Source organism: Eleutherodactylus coqui, chromosome 5, assembly GCF_035609145.1.
Source record: "Eleutherodactylus coqui strain aEleCoq1 chromosome 5, aEleCoq1.hap1, whole genome shotgun sequence".
Classification (NCBI taxonomy): Eukaryota; Metazoa; Chordata; class Amphibia; order Anura; family Eleutherodactylidae; genus Eleutherodactylus; species Eleutherodactylus coqui.
In genome coordinates, this window is record NC_089841.1 from 110,190,156 (window position 1) to 110,208,636 (window position 18,481).

The following is an 18,481-nucleotide window of genomic DNA, read 5'->3' on the forward strand; positions in this document are numbered from 1 at the left end:
TCTCCTTTTATGTAGTACTTGATTAAACAAATGTCAACAGCCAGGAAATCAGTGAACCAGGTGATGCTGAATTGATTTCATATATTTTATAGAAATTATGAACATACATATCAGCATGCAACTGATATGGAGGAGATATTCCATTTCAGCAGCCCTTTACTTTCTCCCTGCTGAGTTGCCTATAGTAGATAAATAAGGTTGCTTTTATGTTGCATTTTGCAATGTCTAGCATATGCCTGCAATAGATATCCCTGTATCCTAAGACATCCATCATCTGAGCGCTGAAACTATTTTTTACTTGGAAATCTATAAGCTCCAATGTTTATAAAAAAAAAAAAGTGTATACCCAGCCATGATGGGAATACTCCTTTACTGGTGTCTGCAGAAATATTAGGATTGATTCAAACAGGTAGCCTTTGTCTCTGCAGTATGAAGGGAGTTGGGAGGGGAACATTTAAAAGGGTGCTGCCAAACCTACAACCATTGCTCCTATGCCTAAATAGAGCATATGAATGCCATGGAGCAGAGGCCCCTCACTCAGAGGCTCCCTCTATGAATTGGAATGGAGGACTGGCAGACTTTGAGCCATCCTTCAACTGAATGGCTGTCATGTAATACCATATTTTCCCCGCAGCAGCCACTGCAGGGGCAAAGACTGGCTGGCTGCTCTTATGTCCCTTTTAGATTAGCTGATTCTTGTTTAAACATGCGAGTGACGTCACTGCTAACTCATTCGCACCCTTGCAGCCTGTTTAGACAGGTAGATCAAAAGTTTTTTTATGCTACCTGGGTTGTGTGGGTGGAGTTCCAAGATTCCCCCTCTCACATATCCTGGCTGAGTAGTGGAACGGTCTCATGAGAGATAAACCAAGTGGATTAATACGGAAATTCTGAGAAACCCCTATAAATGAGTATGGTCTATGATCTCAGGGTACTTTCACCCCTCTAAACTACTCCTTTTTTTTCTTTTTCACCTCTCATCTTCTTTAGCCTACTTATCTAATCTTATATGCCTCTGATTGGTCACAGCGCTCAGCCAATCAGAGGCAGCGCTTTTAGGAGGCGGGGATTTTTCAATCCACGGCCAGAGGAGAAGCTGAAGAAGAGTGCCTTCAGCGATCGTGTTCCATTGATTTCAATGGGGCTGGCGGTGCTACCGCTGGCCCCATTGGAATCAATGGGAGAAGATCACTACATATTGCATACCTAACGCAGGAGGAAGTGCAGAGGCGGTTAAAAAGGATTAAAATTGATAAATCGCTGGGTCCAGAGGGAATACACCCAAGGGTTCTAAGGGAACTAAGTGATGTGATAGCTAGACCACTATTTCTTATTTTTATGGACACGATCAAGACCGGGGTTGTACCATTGGATTGGTGCATTGCCAGCGTGGTTCCAATTTACAAAAAGGGGTCCAAAATAGAGCCTGGTAACTACAGGCCAGTAAGTCTCCCTTCAATAACTGGAAAAATATTCGAGGGATTTCTGAGAGACGCCATCCTAGAATACCTCGAGGAGAACAACGGAATAACTCCTCACCAGCACGGGTTCATGAGGGGTCGATCATGTCAGACCAATCTGATCAGCTTCTATGATGAAGTAAGTTCTAGGCTGGACCTGGGAGAGTCTATTGATCTCATATATCTGAACTTCTCTAAAGCATTTGACACCATGCCGCATAATAGGTTGATATATAAAATGAGGCAGCCCTGTCCGGGTGAAAACGTGTATCTGGGTAAAGAACTGCCCCGGAGATAGAAATCAGAGGGTGGCAATAAATGGTTCGTTCTCTGATTGGGCCACCGTTGCTAGCGGGGTGCCACAGGGCTTAGTGCTAGGCCCCATTTTGTTCAATATATTTATCAATGACCTGATAGAGGAACTGCACAGTAAAATATCAATATTTGCAGATGATACAAAATTATACAATATAATCAATGCAACGGAGGACAAGGTACGGCTACAAACGGACCTAGATAATCTGCGGGCTTGGGCAGAAAAATGGCAAATGAAGTTCAATGTTAATAAATGTAAGGTTATGCACATGGGCAGGAGAAACGGATGTCACCAATATACACTAAATGGGGTATTGCTAGGGAAAAGTGAGATGGAAAAAGATCTGGGGATACTAGGGGATTGTAGACTTAACTGGAGCAACCAATGCCAGTCAGCTGCTGCAAAAGCTAATAGAGTCTTGGGGTGCATTAAAAGAGGTATAGGGGCGAAGGACGAGAACCTTATTCTCCCACTATATAAGGCACTTGTCAGGCTTCACATGGAATACTGTGCACAGTTCTGGTCACCAGTGCTCAGGAAAGATGTTACAGTGCTTGAGGGGGTTCAAAGAAGGGCAACTAAACTAATACATGGAATGAGAGGACTGGAATACCCAGAGAGGCTATCAAAATTTAGGACTTTCACCCTGGAAAAAAGAGGGTTAAGAGGCGATCAAATACTATGTATAAATATATTAGGGGACAATACGGGGATCTCTCCCATGATCTGTCTATACCAAGGACTGCGACGGGTAACAAGAGGGCATCTGCTACATCTAGAAGAAAGCAGGTTTCATCACCAACACAGAAGGGGTTCTTTACTGTAAGAGGAGTGAGACTGTGGAACTGTCTGCCTGAGGACGTGGTGATGGCAAAATGCATTGAGGAGTTTAAGAGGGGACTAAACGTCTTTCTGGAGCGGAAAGGTATTACAGGATATAGAATTATGTGACCAGCGGGTTTGTAGTTCCTACCTAACTGTAAGACCCAGAACTGTCAAAGGTTAACCCAAGGATTATTCTGGTTGCCATTACTGAGTCGGGAATGAATTTTCCCCCAAATGGGCTAATTGGTTTCTGCCTCTTGGAGTTTTTGCCTTCCTCTGGATCAACTAGGGGTTCAAACAAGCTGAACTAGATGGACATTGTCTTCATTCAGCCTAACATACTACGTTACGATCTCCTGCCATGGCTGTGATAGCCCTGCGGGGTAGGAGGCTGTTTCCCTGCGAAAACGCCTCGCATCCCGGTCTTCAGAAGGATTGCGAGAGCGATATCGGGGTGTCAATCGCATCCTGTTATCGCAGCAGCCCTGAGGGTCCGTGATAGATGGAGATCTGCAGTACAAACTTCTTAGCTTGGTTGGGAAAAGCCTCACAAGTACAGTACATGAAGAGCATGATGACGTTTTTATTTTCATTAACCTTGACATATTAACTAGAAGTCCACCTGTGGTGTAGAGGGTCGGTACTGCGTCTCTTTTTAGAATTCTTGCATGTAAAACCTTTCCATATAAACCTCCACTTTCATTTCGCTGGAAGAAGCTGTTCATGTTGGACTGAAAGTTCTCTTTAGTAAACCGTTTATTATTTTTTTTGTCATTTTTCTGCTTGCATTATTTTAATAGCGGCTTCTTCTGTTTACGGTGATTGCTGTCTTTGTACAACCTGTACACTCAGTCTGAAACCAGATAAACATTTAGGAAGGAACTGTAGTATCAAATACCTGACAGCTAGCAGCCAGTATATTTTCTAGGTATTGGTAACTATTCACAGTATCAGAAGGGGCTCAGCTGCAGCACCAGGATCGGACCATGGAAAAGATTGATGTACTGTTTCCAGAAGAGCGTGGCTGTGTATTTTTTTTTTTTTAACCTCATAAACCCCTTTTTGAATTGTATACCATCAGGGTTGTTAGCAGCAGTGTTCCATGGCATAAGGTGACCTAAGTCTGTAATCTGTTGTAGAACCCAGTACTTTGCTGTAAATCCCCCTTATTGGTAGTTAAAAAAAACAACAAAAAAACCTCAATTTGGGTGCCATAATTTAATCGTAACCTGTAAATGGCTGTCTTCTAACCTGTTGCCACACTTTATTAGTATGATTAAATATTCAAAAATAATTTGCAATATGTGCAATAGTTGTATTGATATACAGAACTCAAACATTTTTAGGCCATCAGGACTACAGTTAAAAGGGTTATTCCAAGATCTTTTTATCATCCCTGATATCCCCACCGATCCTGAGAACAGGGGTTGTGTGTCCTCCTCTCTGTGTGTGCACTGCGCATGCGCAACTGCCACTGCATTCAATCTCCGCTGGGGGGGGGGGGGGGCGCAGTAAGTCCACAAAATCCCCATTCTCAGAATTGGTGGGGGGATCTCGGCCTTTTAACCCTTTCCAATCCACTGTCTGACATCTTCCTACATTCTGATTAAAGCTTGTACAGCTCCAATGTCAGAAGCGTCCGACAGGGTATTCTTACCATCTATTGCCAGCCACTCTGTTGTCGGAGCCTCTCTGGCGCGCATACAATGGCTTTAGCCATCTGATGGCACCGTTGTATAACAGCAAAAAGAGAGAGCCTTTTAGGAAACCTCGAATGCAAAATTGGATTGGATTGGAAAGGGTTAATGGACCGTTAGCTCTCTCCTCCTCCTAGAACTCTGATATATTGCTGTAATAGTGGGCATATCAGTTGTTAACCAAATTTCCTAGAAATAGGTATAACTAATGAATTTCCGTTCAGAATTTATATTGTTTTATCAGAATAGGACAAGCCAGCTACGACTACATACATATTTGGCCAAAGGCCACCAGAGCAGAATTCCTTTAACTCACGAAAATAAATTTTCACCTATCCAAAGGTTAGGTGATAAGTAGCTGATAGTTGGGGATCTCATCGCTGGGACTCCTACCAATCACGAGAATGGAGCTACCATATCTCCAAGTGTCTGGTATTGTAGCTTAGCCCTAACCAAATGGATGGGGCTAAGTTGTAGTAGCAGGTACAGCCCATGAATAAGACGGGCACTGTTTCTGGAAAACTGTTTTCCAAGTTCCATGTAGTAAATTTCATGAACTCCTTATCAAATTGACAGGAGCTGTAAAGTATAGGGCAATTCTATATTTTGGGCAGAGTTTGCTTTCAATAGAATAAGAAAATGTTATATATTTTTTTTCTTTTCACAGATCGGGCTCAATTGCCTAGGAATATGATAGAAAACAGTATGTTTGAGGAAGAACCAGATGTGGTTGATCTTGCTAAAGAACCTACCTTAAATCCCCTGGAATCTGAAGAAGTGGAATATGAACCAAGAAGCTCTCGCCTACTTGTGCGTGGTTTAGGTGAACACGAAATGGATGATGATGAAGAAGATTATGAATCCTCTGCGAAACTGTTGGGCATGTCATTTATGAACAGAAGTTCAGGTCTTCGAAACAATGTAGGGAACTACAGACAGGCTCAGGAGGGACTTTGTCCTGTTCCATCAGCAAGGACTGTTATCGTGAGCGTTGTAGTTGTTGTGATTTTAGTTTCAATAGTTACAGTCATTTACTTGCTTCCAAAGTGTACATTCACCAAAGAAGGATGCCATAAAAAAACTCAGCCAGTGGAGCTGATATACCCCATTGCTACTAATGGCCAACGCTTCCCATGGACTAAAAGTAGACTTCCGAATTACATAAAACCGTTGGAATATAACATTACTCTTTATCCTAATCTTACCACAATGACATTTTCTGGCAAAGTTAATATAAAGTTAAATGCCACTGGGAACGCAAATGCAATTGTACTTCATAGCTCAGGTCTTCAAGACATACAAGCAAACGTCACTTTAAGAAGCGGTGCCACTCATAACCTTTCCGTTTTGGAGTATCCAACTTTTGAGATGATCGCTATGGTTTTGCCTGAAACATTGCAAAAAGGAACAGAGTGCTTGCTTACCATTGAATACCACTCAAACTTTTCAACTTCCTACTATGGATTTTACAAAATGTCATATGTGAAGGAACAGAATATCAGGTAAAGTAACTAGAAATGTAATCTAATCGCTGTGCTGTCAAAATGGCTACATCTAAGCTGTATGTGGCTTCCACACCACTGGTTAGCGGATACTGTGTTAGGGTTACTTGACATTAATGATGAAGTGTGCCACAATGAAAATCTTATTGGATTGTATCTTTAGTCTGTGTGTTGCTTTGATTTTTGTTGATGATCATAAAAACAAAATACATTAAAGGGGTTGTCTCGCGGCAAACATCAAAATTTTACATTAGCCCATTCCCCCCGTCACCCCCCCCTGGCATAAAATAGCAATTTAAAGCGGTTTTTAAACCGCTTGCTACTCACCAATCCGACGAAATATGGAGTTATAAAAATCTTCTCCCTAAGATGGCCGCCGGTCCTTTCCCAGGGATGCACTGCGGTTTTCTCCCATGGTGCACCGTGGGTCTTCTCCCATGGTGCACCATGGGCTCTGTGCGTTCCATTGCCGATTCCAGCCTCCTGATTGGCTGGAATCGGCACACGTGATGGGGCGGAGCTACGATGACGACGCGGTGACCAGCTCTCCGGCACGAGCGGCCCCATTCACCAGGCAGAAGCATGGACTGCGCAAGCGCGTCTAAAAACGCCAGAAGACATCAGAATTAGACGGATCCATGGCGACGGGGACGCCAGCAACGGAGCAGGTAAGTGAATAACTTCTGTATGGCTCATATTTAATGCACAATGTACATTACAAAGTGCATTAATATGGCCATACAGAAGTGTATAACCCCACTTGCTGCCGCGAGACAACCCCTTTAACCTTCAGTCATTTTGAAATTTCACCAATTTTTTAATGTCCTATTAGCTTTTCCTTATGGTCTTAATTTAGGATACTTGTCTTTTTAGGCAAAGACACAAATTTAACCTCTTGACCCTTAAAAGTGTATATGTATGTCCTACAGCAATGGGGTTCATATGGAGAGTGTGCTGCCAGTTTTAATACTGATGGTTGTCAAATGCTCACAACTGCTGTGATCAGTGTTTATACTGATCATGGCTATTAACTCTTTAAATTCTGACAGCGAGATTTAAATGTCCTGGTTTGGAATTTAGGGGTCCTGAAAAATCCCCCTCCTACCCCAAATGAGATTGCGAGGTGGTGTTAGTTTGTCATGGAAGCCCAGAGTCTTCTGAAGGCCCCAGGGCCACCATGTATTTGTGCCTGTGACCTGTCCTAATACAATAATACAAAGTTCAAAAATACTCCTTTTCCCATATTTATAAAAAAAAATTCAAAACAAACAAAAAAAACCCTAAACATATTTGGTACCACCACGTCCGTAAGGCCTCCTTCCCACGAACGGATTTCCGCCGCGTAATTCGCGGCGAAAATCCGCTGCGTTGCCCGCAGCTATTAGGTTCTATTGAACCTAATAGCACAATGCTCACGATGCGTAATTCCACCGCGGAATTACGCACCGCGATTTCTCCCGTCCTCACCCGCAGCATGCTCTATTTTCTGCGGGTGAGGACGGGCTGTACGCACTGACGGCTTCCATTGCAGTCAATGGAAGCCGTCCGTTCACGCTATCTCCCGCTGTAACCAGCGGGAGATAGCGTGAAAAAACGCTTTCCCGCCCACCGCCGCGCGTCATATGACGCCTTATGACGCGGCCGGCCGCGTCACGTGACACGCTCGGTGACGCGGCGGCGGTGGGCGGTGACGGGCGGTGACGCGGCGGCGGTGGGCGGGGAAGCGATTTCACGCTATCTCCCGCAGGTAAGTATAGGGGCTCTGGGGGGCGCCGTGACGGGCTTCACAGCGTAATATTACGCGGCGGACCCCGTCACGCTCGTGGGAAGGAGGCCTAAAGACCCACTCTATCAAAATAATGAATTACTTATCCTGCATGGTAATTGTCGTCCTAAGGGTGCATTCACACAAACGTATATCGGCTCGGTTTTCACGCCGAGCCGATATACGTTGTCCTCGTGTGCAGGGGGGGGAGGATGGAAGAGCCAGGAGCAGGAACTGAGCTCCCGCCTCCTCTCTGCCTCCTCTCCACCCCTCTGCACAATTTGCAATGGGGAGAGGCGGGGCGGGGGTGGGGCTAATTCACGAAACTTAGCCCCCCCCCCCCTGCTCATGAGGACAACGTATATCGGCTCGGCGTGAAAACCGAGCCGATATACGTTCGTCTGAATGCAGCCTAAAAGAAATGTGTAATGCTGAAAGTTTTTAGTTTTTTCCTTGGTCACCCCACGACTAAGGTCAAATTGAGATGGCGATATATATAAACTTGAGAGTTGTTTTAATTTAAAATATATATACACACACACACACATACTTAGTATGATATCAGTAGAAACCACAGGTCGTCCTTGGAAAAAATAAACCTTCACACAACCCCTCCGGCGGAAAGAGAAGTGTCATGGTAGTCAGAAGATTGCAGTAGACCTATGTTTGTCTGTTTTTGTTTTTTTTTTTTTTTTTTTTTTTACGTAGTAGAGCAAAAAACAACTAAATTTTGGTATCGTAGTAACTGTATCTGTACTGTACCCTGTAACTGTACGCACAGAATATTATGTAATTTTTACCGCAATTTCTTTGCCACAAAAAGTATTCCACATCGCCCCCCCTCCCCCCCCCACCAAAGATGGTGAAATTGCTTTTTGTTTTTTCTATTTCATTGCATTTTGAGAGTTCAAGTTTTTCAATACATTATATGGTATACTAAATAAGAATATTGAAAAATGCTACTTGTCTCGCAAAAAACAAGCCCTCGGGCTGCTACATAAATTGAAAAGTAAAAGTTATGATTTTTTTGAAAGTGGGAGAGAGAAACTTAAAAAAACCACATCCTTAATGGGTTAACTTGGGTTGATCAAGCTGCGAAGGTCTTCATTGCCTTTTATGTCTTTGTTGTGGTAGTGGGTCAAGCACTTAAACTCTTTTCTGCACTACTAGCATCAACTGCGTATTCTCAAAGTTCTGTATGATTAGCATGCAATGGTTGGAATTGCTCTTTGAATAACACAACCACTTATCAGATCGTTACTATGAAATTAAATAGTTGTCGGAGGGCTAATGTTGAATCTTGTGTTTTGGCACAGCACGTGGCTTGCAGCTACACAGTTTGAGCCCCTCGCAGCAAGAAAAGCTTTTCCTTGCTTTGATGAACCGGCATTTAAATCCACATTCCGACTGGAGATCAAAAGAAGTGAAGAACATACTGCTCTATCAAACATGCCGAAGGTATTCTATTCTCTCTTGTATTGGTGTGTGATAAGAAATGGGCATACTTAATACAGCATATCTGCTGAATGTCTAAATCGGCAACATCATTTTATTTTATTTTTTTAACTTCCACAATTGTCTTCTGGAGGCATATTTAGGATTTCAGCCGCAGCTCAGCAGCGCTGCTGATTAGAGCCACCTGATTGGCTCTTCGGCACCACGTGACTACACAGCGTGCACGCGGATTGCCTTCAGCAGCCGTGCACTACACACTACAGTTAAGCAGCCGTGCACTACACACTACACTTAAGCAGCACGGGGTTAGGGTTTAAGTTTAGGGTTAGGTTTAGGTAACCCTAACCCTAAACCTAACCCCGTGCTGCTTAAGTGTGGTGTGTAGTGCACAGCTGCTTAACTGTAGTATGTAGTGCACAGCCGCTGAAGGCAATCCGCGTGCACGCTGTGTAGTCACGTGGTGCCGAAGAGACAATCAGGTGGCTCTATTCAGCAGCGCTGCTGAGCTGCGGCTGAAATCCCAAATATGCCTTCTGGAGACTTGCTAGTAAATGTAACACTGTCTATTTTAGCCTTAAAGCAACCCTCTGGTTTCAGGACAAAAATCAGCCCATGATTGGAGAAGGGTTCTATGTCACTTGGAATTGCACTTTTTTGTCATTCTTCCAATCTTCCAATTCCAAGACCAGTTTTCAGATGTCCAGTATAGCTGATGCAATCTTCAGACTACCTTGTCTCAACAGTGGATTGGTGGTGTTGGACTACTAATGCACTATAGCTGTTCTCTGAAAGGCCAAAGCTGCTCACATGATCAGAGAGTAGTGCACCGATTGCATTAGGTAATTAAATAAAAGAAAAAATTGTCGCAGACATCTTGGACAGCCCAGCAGAATCCAGAACTAATGGTTTGTAGGGGCGGCAGAGGAACTGCAGGTAATATATCCTCCCCATCCTATCCCGGAACAGATTTTTTTTTTTCTCCTCAAAAACTGGAGGGTTGTTTTAATTAAAAATGTATTTTATTTTTGGGATAATCTGAAAAAAAAAAAAAAAAACTTGTATCCAAAAGCTCTTTTTCATCAGAGAAAGTGATGCCAAGCCACAGACAGTAGAGGCCCCTGTGCAAGAGCAGTAAATGGGCCTCTTGTTCTCTTCTAGCTGACTGTAGAGCGCCAGTGGAAATCATCCAGGTAGTCCATTACATTTGCAATCAATAGTCAGCAGGAAGCTGCTTTTAGGCCGCCCGCACACGGGCGGGTCAGATTTTGCATGCGGAATCCTGCAGTGGGATCCGACCCTGTGCCCGGCCGGCATCTGTGCGGAAGTCTTTTTGCTGTACTGCGGATGGTCCGCACGGCGAGCCTTCTGACATGCCCGCTCCGGATTCCACAATGCAAATCCGCCCATAAGCAGGCGGCCTTAAAGGGGTTGTCTCACGAAAGCAAGTGGGGTTATACACTTCTGTATGGCCATATTAATGCACTTTGTAATATACATCGTTTATTAAATATGAGCCATACAGAAGTTATTCACTTACCTGCTCCGTTGCTAGCGTCCCTGTCTCCATGGATCCGTCTAATTCTGCTGTCTTCTGGCGTTTTTAGACGCACTTGTGCAGAAGGGTCTTCTGGCTTCTCTTCGCTCCGGCAGGAGCGGCGTTCTGGCTCCGCCCCCTTCTACGCGTCATCGCGTAGCCTAGCCCTGTCACGTGTGCCGATTCCAGCCAATCAGGAGGCTGGAATCGGCAATGGAACGCACAGAGCCCATGGTGCACCATGGGAGAAGACCCGCGGTGCACCATGGGAGAAAACAGCAGTGCATCCCTGGGAAAGGAGCGGTGGCCATCTTGGGGAGAAGATCTTTTAAAGTTCATATTTCGTCGGATCGGTGAGTAGCAAGCAACTTAAAAACCGCTTTAAATTGCTATTTTATGACGGGGGTGACAGGGGGAATGGGGTAATGTAAAATTTTGATGTTTGCCGTGAGACAACTCCTTTAAGGTGGCAATGTGCTCCTATGCAGCTGCACAGGTTACATCCACCCATGCCATCACTTTCTGATCGGTGTGGATCCTATTGGATGGAAGTCAGCGACCATGAGAATGAAAAGCTGTGGCGTTGGCCCTTTTACTTGAACAGACCTATGTTGCTGTTCCCTGCATAGTGGGTGATCGGGAGCGTCCCTATGCATGGGAAAACTTCAAAGGGGTCACGGCAATGAACTTGTGTTACAGCCTTTCGTTTCCAGCATTGTGGGAGTCCTGGCAGTCAGACCATCACTAATCGGAAAGTGATAACCTATCTTAGAGATGCGCCCTTTCTTTCTGTGGTGGAAGTCTTTTGATTATGTTTTATATATTTTTAAAAACTTCATTTTTTCCTCTCTGCGACATTTCATGATGCAGAAACGTTTTGTAATTTGATTCCATAAATTTGTTGGCTCCGTTTTCATTTTGCTGATTTCCATTAAGACCATTTATAGTAACTTTAAAAAGCTGAATACATTTGTAAATACGAGGCTTATGTGTCGTTTATATATCTTGAGTTACAGTATGTCTGACGGCCAAGAACTGCATTCAGATTTCTGCTGTTTGTTACTAAAAGCTGCCAACAATGACAGACTGCACCTTACAGACTCCTATATCTCAGCCGAGCTGCTATAATCCGGTGCTGTCAGCTCAAATGCATTTTGAAATTGAAGTTTTTCCCATCTAGGGTCACTACAGATTTTCCAGCTTTATGTAAAAAAAAATAACCTTGTCTTTTCAGATTAAAACAACCGTACTCCCGGATGGTCGTCTTGATGAGTTTGCCACCAGTGTAAAAATGAGTACCTATTTGGTTGCATTTATAGTGTCTGACATGAAAAATGTAACTAAAGATGCCAACGGGACTTTGGTAAGTTTAAAGCTTAATGTAGTAAGTAACCTCTCTTAACCCCCAACAGTTCCGCTAAATTTGGAAATACACTCCCAAAAATTAACACTTTTAATTGAACATTTTGAATTTACACCTTGTGTAAATATATTTGACATAGAACTTGGTTGCCTTAGCTGTATTTTTAGCTTCTTGGTGACATAACTAATTTTAGCTTTAAAGGGATTTTCTGGGCACAAAATGGAAATTCTGAAATCTTGGAGGTACAGCTAAGTAGCGGCAGCCTGTACCTTTTTATGTGTTGCTCTGGACCCTTTTGCTTCTCCCATGCAGCTGCCAATCTGCTGCTATGTTTATATGCGTTACTAGTGCAGTAAATGCAGCAACAGACTGTTACCTACAACTTCCAGAGCTTATTTACCAGCCAGCCTTGTAGCTCCGCCCACAGCTCACAGGTCCTACAACTTACCAACACCAACCTCTCTCTCTCACTCAGCGTGCCGGAAAAATCTGGCTGAAACTGACAGACAGGACTCTCCGGCACTCTGAACTGCACAAAAGCTTCTGTCCTTCCATCCATCACTGCTCACAAGATGTTGAAGGCTATGGACGGGGAAGGAAGAGGCCAATACGGCCAAGATGTCAGAGGAAGTGGAGCTATTTTTCAGGCGGAGGGTCACATGACATAGAAGATGAAGAAAGTAGCTAGATAAGATCGTGGGGTTGCTGCAAATAGTGTATATCCTACGAAATATGTTCATGTATAGCACATGTGTGTTACGGTACCTTAAAGTAGCCAATGGGAATGGAAACCAGTGATCTGTGGGGGTTTCTTCAACTTTGTATCCTAATGAGCATACTGATGCTGCAAATTTTAGGTTGATTGTGATAGCAGAGCACAGAAAGTTATCTTAACCAATTAAAAGCTATGTTCTCTTGTTGCAGAAACCCCATTGTAAAGTACACCCTTGTAGCCCAGCACACTGTGATATCGCATTGCTTTAAAGGCCCGTTTAGACACAAAAATGTTCGCTCAAAAGATTGCTTTTGAGCGCTCATTTTGCATAAAACTACTACTTGGTACTAATGCCTATTACTACCAATTAGCAGCGTGTGAGCCGCGGGGAGCTGTATTCAGGGAACAGACCACCCGCTGTTTTCTGAATACATCCCCTTTGTTCTGCCGTGCTGATTACAGCTAAGACAATGTTATCAGCTGTAATCATCTCTCCGTGGGCAGAGCACAATGTGCGGTCCGGCTAATCAGCTGTTCTGCTGAATGACTGCTTTCATGCCGAACTGAAATCCATCGTTCGGCAAAAAACTGAAAGATAGGCACATTTATACGCAACGATTATCGCTCAAAAGATGGCTTTTGAGCGATTGTTGTGTCTAAACGGGCCTTACGAGTCAAGCTAAAGAAAAATGCATCTATGTAGTCTATCCGGTATACCATAAATATGTATGCTTGGAAAATCTTTCTTGGTTATGATGTGTTTCTCATTTTGTTTTATAACGAACATATTCCCTTTATTAATAGGTATCCATCTATGCTATACCACAGAAGATTGACCAAGCCCAGTACGCATTGGACACTGCAATTACATTGCTGGAATTTTTCTCAGACTACTTTGGAATTAAATATCCACTTCCAAAATTAGGTTTGTACCCTGTTGGCCTCTACATATAAGGTGAACTTACATCATTTCCTGGGTAGGACTTGGTGATGAGACTTTTTAAAAGAGTTGTTCAGGATCGCTACAAAAATGGGCTAAGGGGAGACATGAGATAAAGTAATAAAAAAAAAAAATTATTTGTCAATGCCGCTCTGGTGCTTTCCCTTGGTCTTTGTTTATTGTTCTACAGCCATGACATCACATAGATATACTTAACTGCAGCAGCCAATCATTGTGCCAAAATTATGGTTGCAGCAAAATATGCACTGTAATATTCCAGTGAGCACTATATTGATTTTGTACTGGCGGGACCCTTATGATTTACGTGTATAAGTATATGGCGTTTTTTTTTTTTTTAAGTGTCTAGAAAGAAAAGTGTGAATAACAGTAGTCGCAAAATGTGCTAAATGTATTAATGGCACACATTAAAATATTGGAGTAAATTGTGCCAGGTAAACTTTTGGAAAAAATGACTAAAATGTCTAGAAACTTTTGCCAACTTGATCATACATTATGCACCACTGTGACAAATTTTATCTGTCTGGTCTAGTTTTCTCTTGTCTAGGGGCTTATTCCCACATCCTTGTGCTGTCCATATATTTACAACACTAACACATTTCAGTCAATATAGACATGCATTTTTTTCTACAGGACTATAAAAAATTTATACCACAGCTTGTTCTTTTCTGATCCAACTTCTTGAACTGTCGTCCATTCAAGAAAATGGTTTTGCAAAAGGGACTTCACACAGAGGAGACATCAGAGTCCACTCTGTTTTTCACTGATCATTGCGAAGTAATTCTAGAATAATCAAGCCTCCTTTTAAGGGTAGACACCCACTTGCATTTTTCTTGCACGTTTTTCACGCGATATCACTGTGTTGTTTTTTTTTTACGCGATTGTCAATAGGACTTTCTAATGTTAAAAGCAAATTGTAAGTTGGTGTTTTGTGATTTTTGTGCGATGTGCTTTAAACATTAGAAAGTCTCATTGGCAATCCCGTTAAAAAACGCAGCGATATCACGTGGAAGAAATGCACAAGAAAAACACAAGTGGGTGTCCACCCCCAGGGTTTTTTTTTGCACGTGAGAAAATAAGATGACACATGGATCACATATACACCTAGAAAAAACCCTGACATGTGTATGGATGTCACACGGATATACATGCGATAAAATAGGTCTTTACCTTACCTACGTGCATGAAAGTCATGACTCGGTGCTTGCACCAGGGAACTTGACTACTAGGGTAACTACCTCGGAAGGATGGAAGGCTGATTCAACCTTGAGCCGGCTACCTGAACAAGGCGGGGATTGAACCCGTAACCTTCAGGTCGTGAGTGAGCGCTTAGGACTGCTTTTCTGCTGCCCTAGCACTCTGCGCCACATGAGGCCCTTTTCATGCACGAACGAAGGCTAAAATGTGATTGTTCTCAAGCAATAGAAACCAAGTTATGATATGATGCCTTTTAAAGGCTAACTTTTTAATGGAGATAGATATATAGATAGAATGTGTGTGTATGTATGTATATCTGGTACCATTGTAATCGCATTGACCCGCAGAATAAGTTAACATGCAATTTACACCATACTGTAAACTCTGTGAAAGTCAGATCCCTCCCAAAAAATGGTGCAATTGTATATTTTTCTCATTAAATCCCACTGAGAAACTTTTAGAAGTTTCTTAGTACATTGCATTTTAAATTTAATGATACCATAAAAAAAAATACAACTCATCCCAAAAAAGACGAGTGCTCCTTTTGTCGATTAAAAAAAGGTTGTATCTGTTTTTGTATTTCTTGACTTGTTTAGCCTATAAAGGGTTTTTACTGGAATCCATATTGTTGGCCTGTGTATAGTGTAGATCATCAAACTGTAATCATTGAGGGTCCAACACCTAATAGCCCCACTATCAGCACAATGAAGGGCCAGACGTGATATCTGGAGCACCATGGCTGCTTTACTGTTTATCCAAGAACAGCAGTTTGATCAGCTTTGTTACTACAGCTCAGCCCCATTTTGCTATCCAATGTATATTCATAGAAAATCCCTTTTTAACCCCTTAAGGACCACATGCGGTAAATATACTGTATAGTATAAAATACAGAGTGGGGTTAAAGCCCTTGCTTCTGCAACCAAGCAGAAGCAGTCACAGCTGAGAACCCAAAGGCGAAGGGAGAAGTGGTTTCAATGAGCGCAAAGTACTAAAAAATAGAAGTGTTTCTTCCACTGCGTGACCCAGTGATCACGTGACCATCGGGATCCCCTGCTGCAGCAGAGCTGCAGGTTCCTAGCAGACCATGATCAGCTCTGCCAGTAACTATTGTCACCACAGGGAATGTTTTCCCCTGTGACTGGGGCTCCTATGGATGCCCCAGCTACAGTGGAAAAGTGTTTAATAAAAAGAAAAAAAATGTGAATGACCCCCAGAGGTCTTATATGACGTCAACGAAATCAGTCACTGTAAACATCCTATAATCCAAAACCATACATAGTATATATCAAAGAATCCGAAACAAAATGAGGAACCCGTTCCCATACTTTATTTTAGCCTAAATATACAAAATAAAAAAAATACATAACTATAAATGTTAAAACCTTTTTTTTTAGCTTTTTGCCCCTAATAAAACTAAAAAACAGGGAAAAAAGTCAGTGAAAAAGTAATTTAAAAAATAGCTCTATATGTCACGGGGGAAAAAAATAGGACCGTTAAACCACCACATGGGTATAAAATCCCTAAAAAGTGTCTGGTCTTTAAAGTACAAAACAGCCTGGTCCTTAAGGGGTTAAAGCCATTGATTTTGATAGCAGATCAACCTCTTTGAAGTTCAAAATTGACTGACTACCATTGACCAGTCTTGATCTATATGCCATAATATAGTATGTAATGAGAATATCTCTTGAAAGGAATTATCGAAATAGTATGCCATCCCTTATCAACAGGATCGGGTATATCTTTCGGAGAGCCCCTCCAATCCCAAGAATTGGGGTCTTGAAGTATTCCACATAAATGAAGCAGCAGTTGCCCATGCAAAAAGCCACTCTATGCATTTCTGTGGGTATGCAGAAAACTGCCAAGTTTAAGCGCTCGACAATCTCTGACACTTTCATTAAAATGTATGCAGCAGCAACAGGCATGCACAGTCGCCGCTGCATTCATGTGGACACCCTGGATCTTTGTCTTCAGGATTGATGGGGTTTACCCCGATCAAAAATAACTTTCTACCTTGGCACAACTACTCTAAGCAGCTACTGTATAATATAGATCTATATAGTTTATTTTTTAGCTCGGGGTTTCTAAAGCTGGATAGATTTATATGTATAAAAATGGGACCTATAAATACTGTTTATGCTTTGAAAAGTGATCATGGAGCGACACAGTTCTGCATGCACGCTTAATTACTAATCCCCAGTAGTCCTCTCTTTAATCCCTTGTTGTGCTGCTGTAGCGCTCCAGGGCATACTCTTATGTTTATTTGCTGAACTACATTACTTCATTAGCATCTCATTTGCATCAGTTTTAATTCTTGCACATTATTGAGTTCCCAGTTTATCATATCTCTTGATTAGTTGCTTGTTCTCGGTGTAATTATTTAGTGTTCTCTTACTCTGTGCAGTCAGGTGAAAACACTTAAAATGCTCTCAAAATGAAAATTCTGCATGTTTGGTGATATGAAGTTATGATTGGTATTCCTGCTCCAGGAGTTCTTGAGTTGATGAGCAGAAATAATCAAGAGACGTTTATCAGATTTTGGTGTCGTCTGTTTGACACTACAAAATATTCTGTTGCTTTCAGGCAAACATACTATTAATGCAGCTTTATGGTTTAGAAATGAGAATACTTGAAAGCTGCCAAATGCATGGAAACGATTGGCCGCAAGCCACCGTTCTGTTATCAGTCCGTGACTAGGCAGAGAGCGGAGATATTCCGTTGTTATAGCTATGCTTTGGAAAAGGCTCATATGCGAGGGTCTCATATATTTTTTCATGATTGGTAACTGCAGTATATGGTTTTATGCAATGGTTTATCCAGAAGAAGAATATGTAAATGTGAATGCATCCTAGTGATCGTACAGTGGATGTCTTCCCTCCATTGTATGGTAGGTGCAGTGACTGTTTTTTACATTCCCGATCGTTGACTTTTTTCCCCCCAATTCAGCAATTTTGAAGCTTTAACTTTCTGTTCCGTTTCCTCGTCATTTTCTTGATTAGTTTATGAAAACTTATATGTACATTTGAGCATAAGTTTACAGGTTTTTTATATAAAAAATACTCCCCTTGTAATAGTTACCTTGCTTTGCTCATCTAGTACAGATCTTCTCCGTATGATAGTTTACAGCTGCATTTAAAATTTTTGCACATGGAGGTTTATGGGATGCCACTGATGGCATCCCTATCAGGCCTTGTATTGGTTGCAGCAGTCATGTGGGTTAATAGCCGCTGAAGTAAGCAGAAGACTGGAGCGCGCTGGGGGAGCAGCACAACAGCAGGAGGTTAGTATTTGTCTTCCCCCCCCCCCCCCCCCCCCCATTATTGCATCCCCAACTGCCACTAATTTAACTTTTAAGGATAATTGCTACTTCCGGACCTGTTCCTTAGAAGTCTTTCCTGGACCAATACATCCTTCCATGCCTCTTGTTGAATACACTATACCACTATTCCCAAACTCCAGCTCTCAGGGACAACTAACAGGTCATGTTTTCAGGATTTCCTCAGTATTGCACAGGTGATGTAATTATTGTCGGTGCCTCAGACATTGCCACAGGTGTTCTTACTATAGGAGATCCTGAAAACATGACCTGTTGGTGGTCCCTGAGGACTCGAGTTGGTGATTCCTGCACTCTTTCAGCAGAATAAAGCGCCGTGTCCTAGTCTGCAAATATTGTGTAGGAATGGTTTGGGGAACATGA

General features: G+C 42.5%; 1 protein-coding gene across 2 annotated transcripts in view; it reads left to right on the top strand.

Annotated features, from left to right (window-relative positions):
- Positions 1-18,481, top strand: part of LNPEP (leucyl and cystinyl aminopeptidase) — a 96,143-nt gene that overhangs the window by 28,551 nt on the left and 49,111 nt on the right. For both annotated transcript variants that reach the window (XM_066603019.1, XM_066603020.1), the window contains exons 2-5: positions 4,966-5,800; positions 8,882-9,023; positions 11,789-11,917; positions 13,437-13,557. In XM_066603019.1, coding sequence (XP_066459116.1) covers positions 4,966-5,800; positions 8,882-9,023; positions 11,789-11,917; positions 13,437-13,557 — 1,227 coding nt within the window. The remainder of the gene's footprint in view (positions 1-4,965; positions 5,801-8,881; positions 9,024-11,788; positions 11,918-13,436; positions 13,558-18,481) is intronic.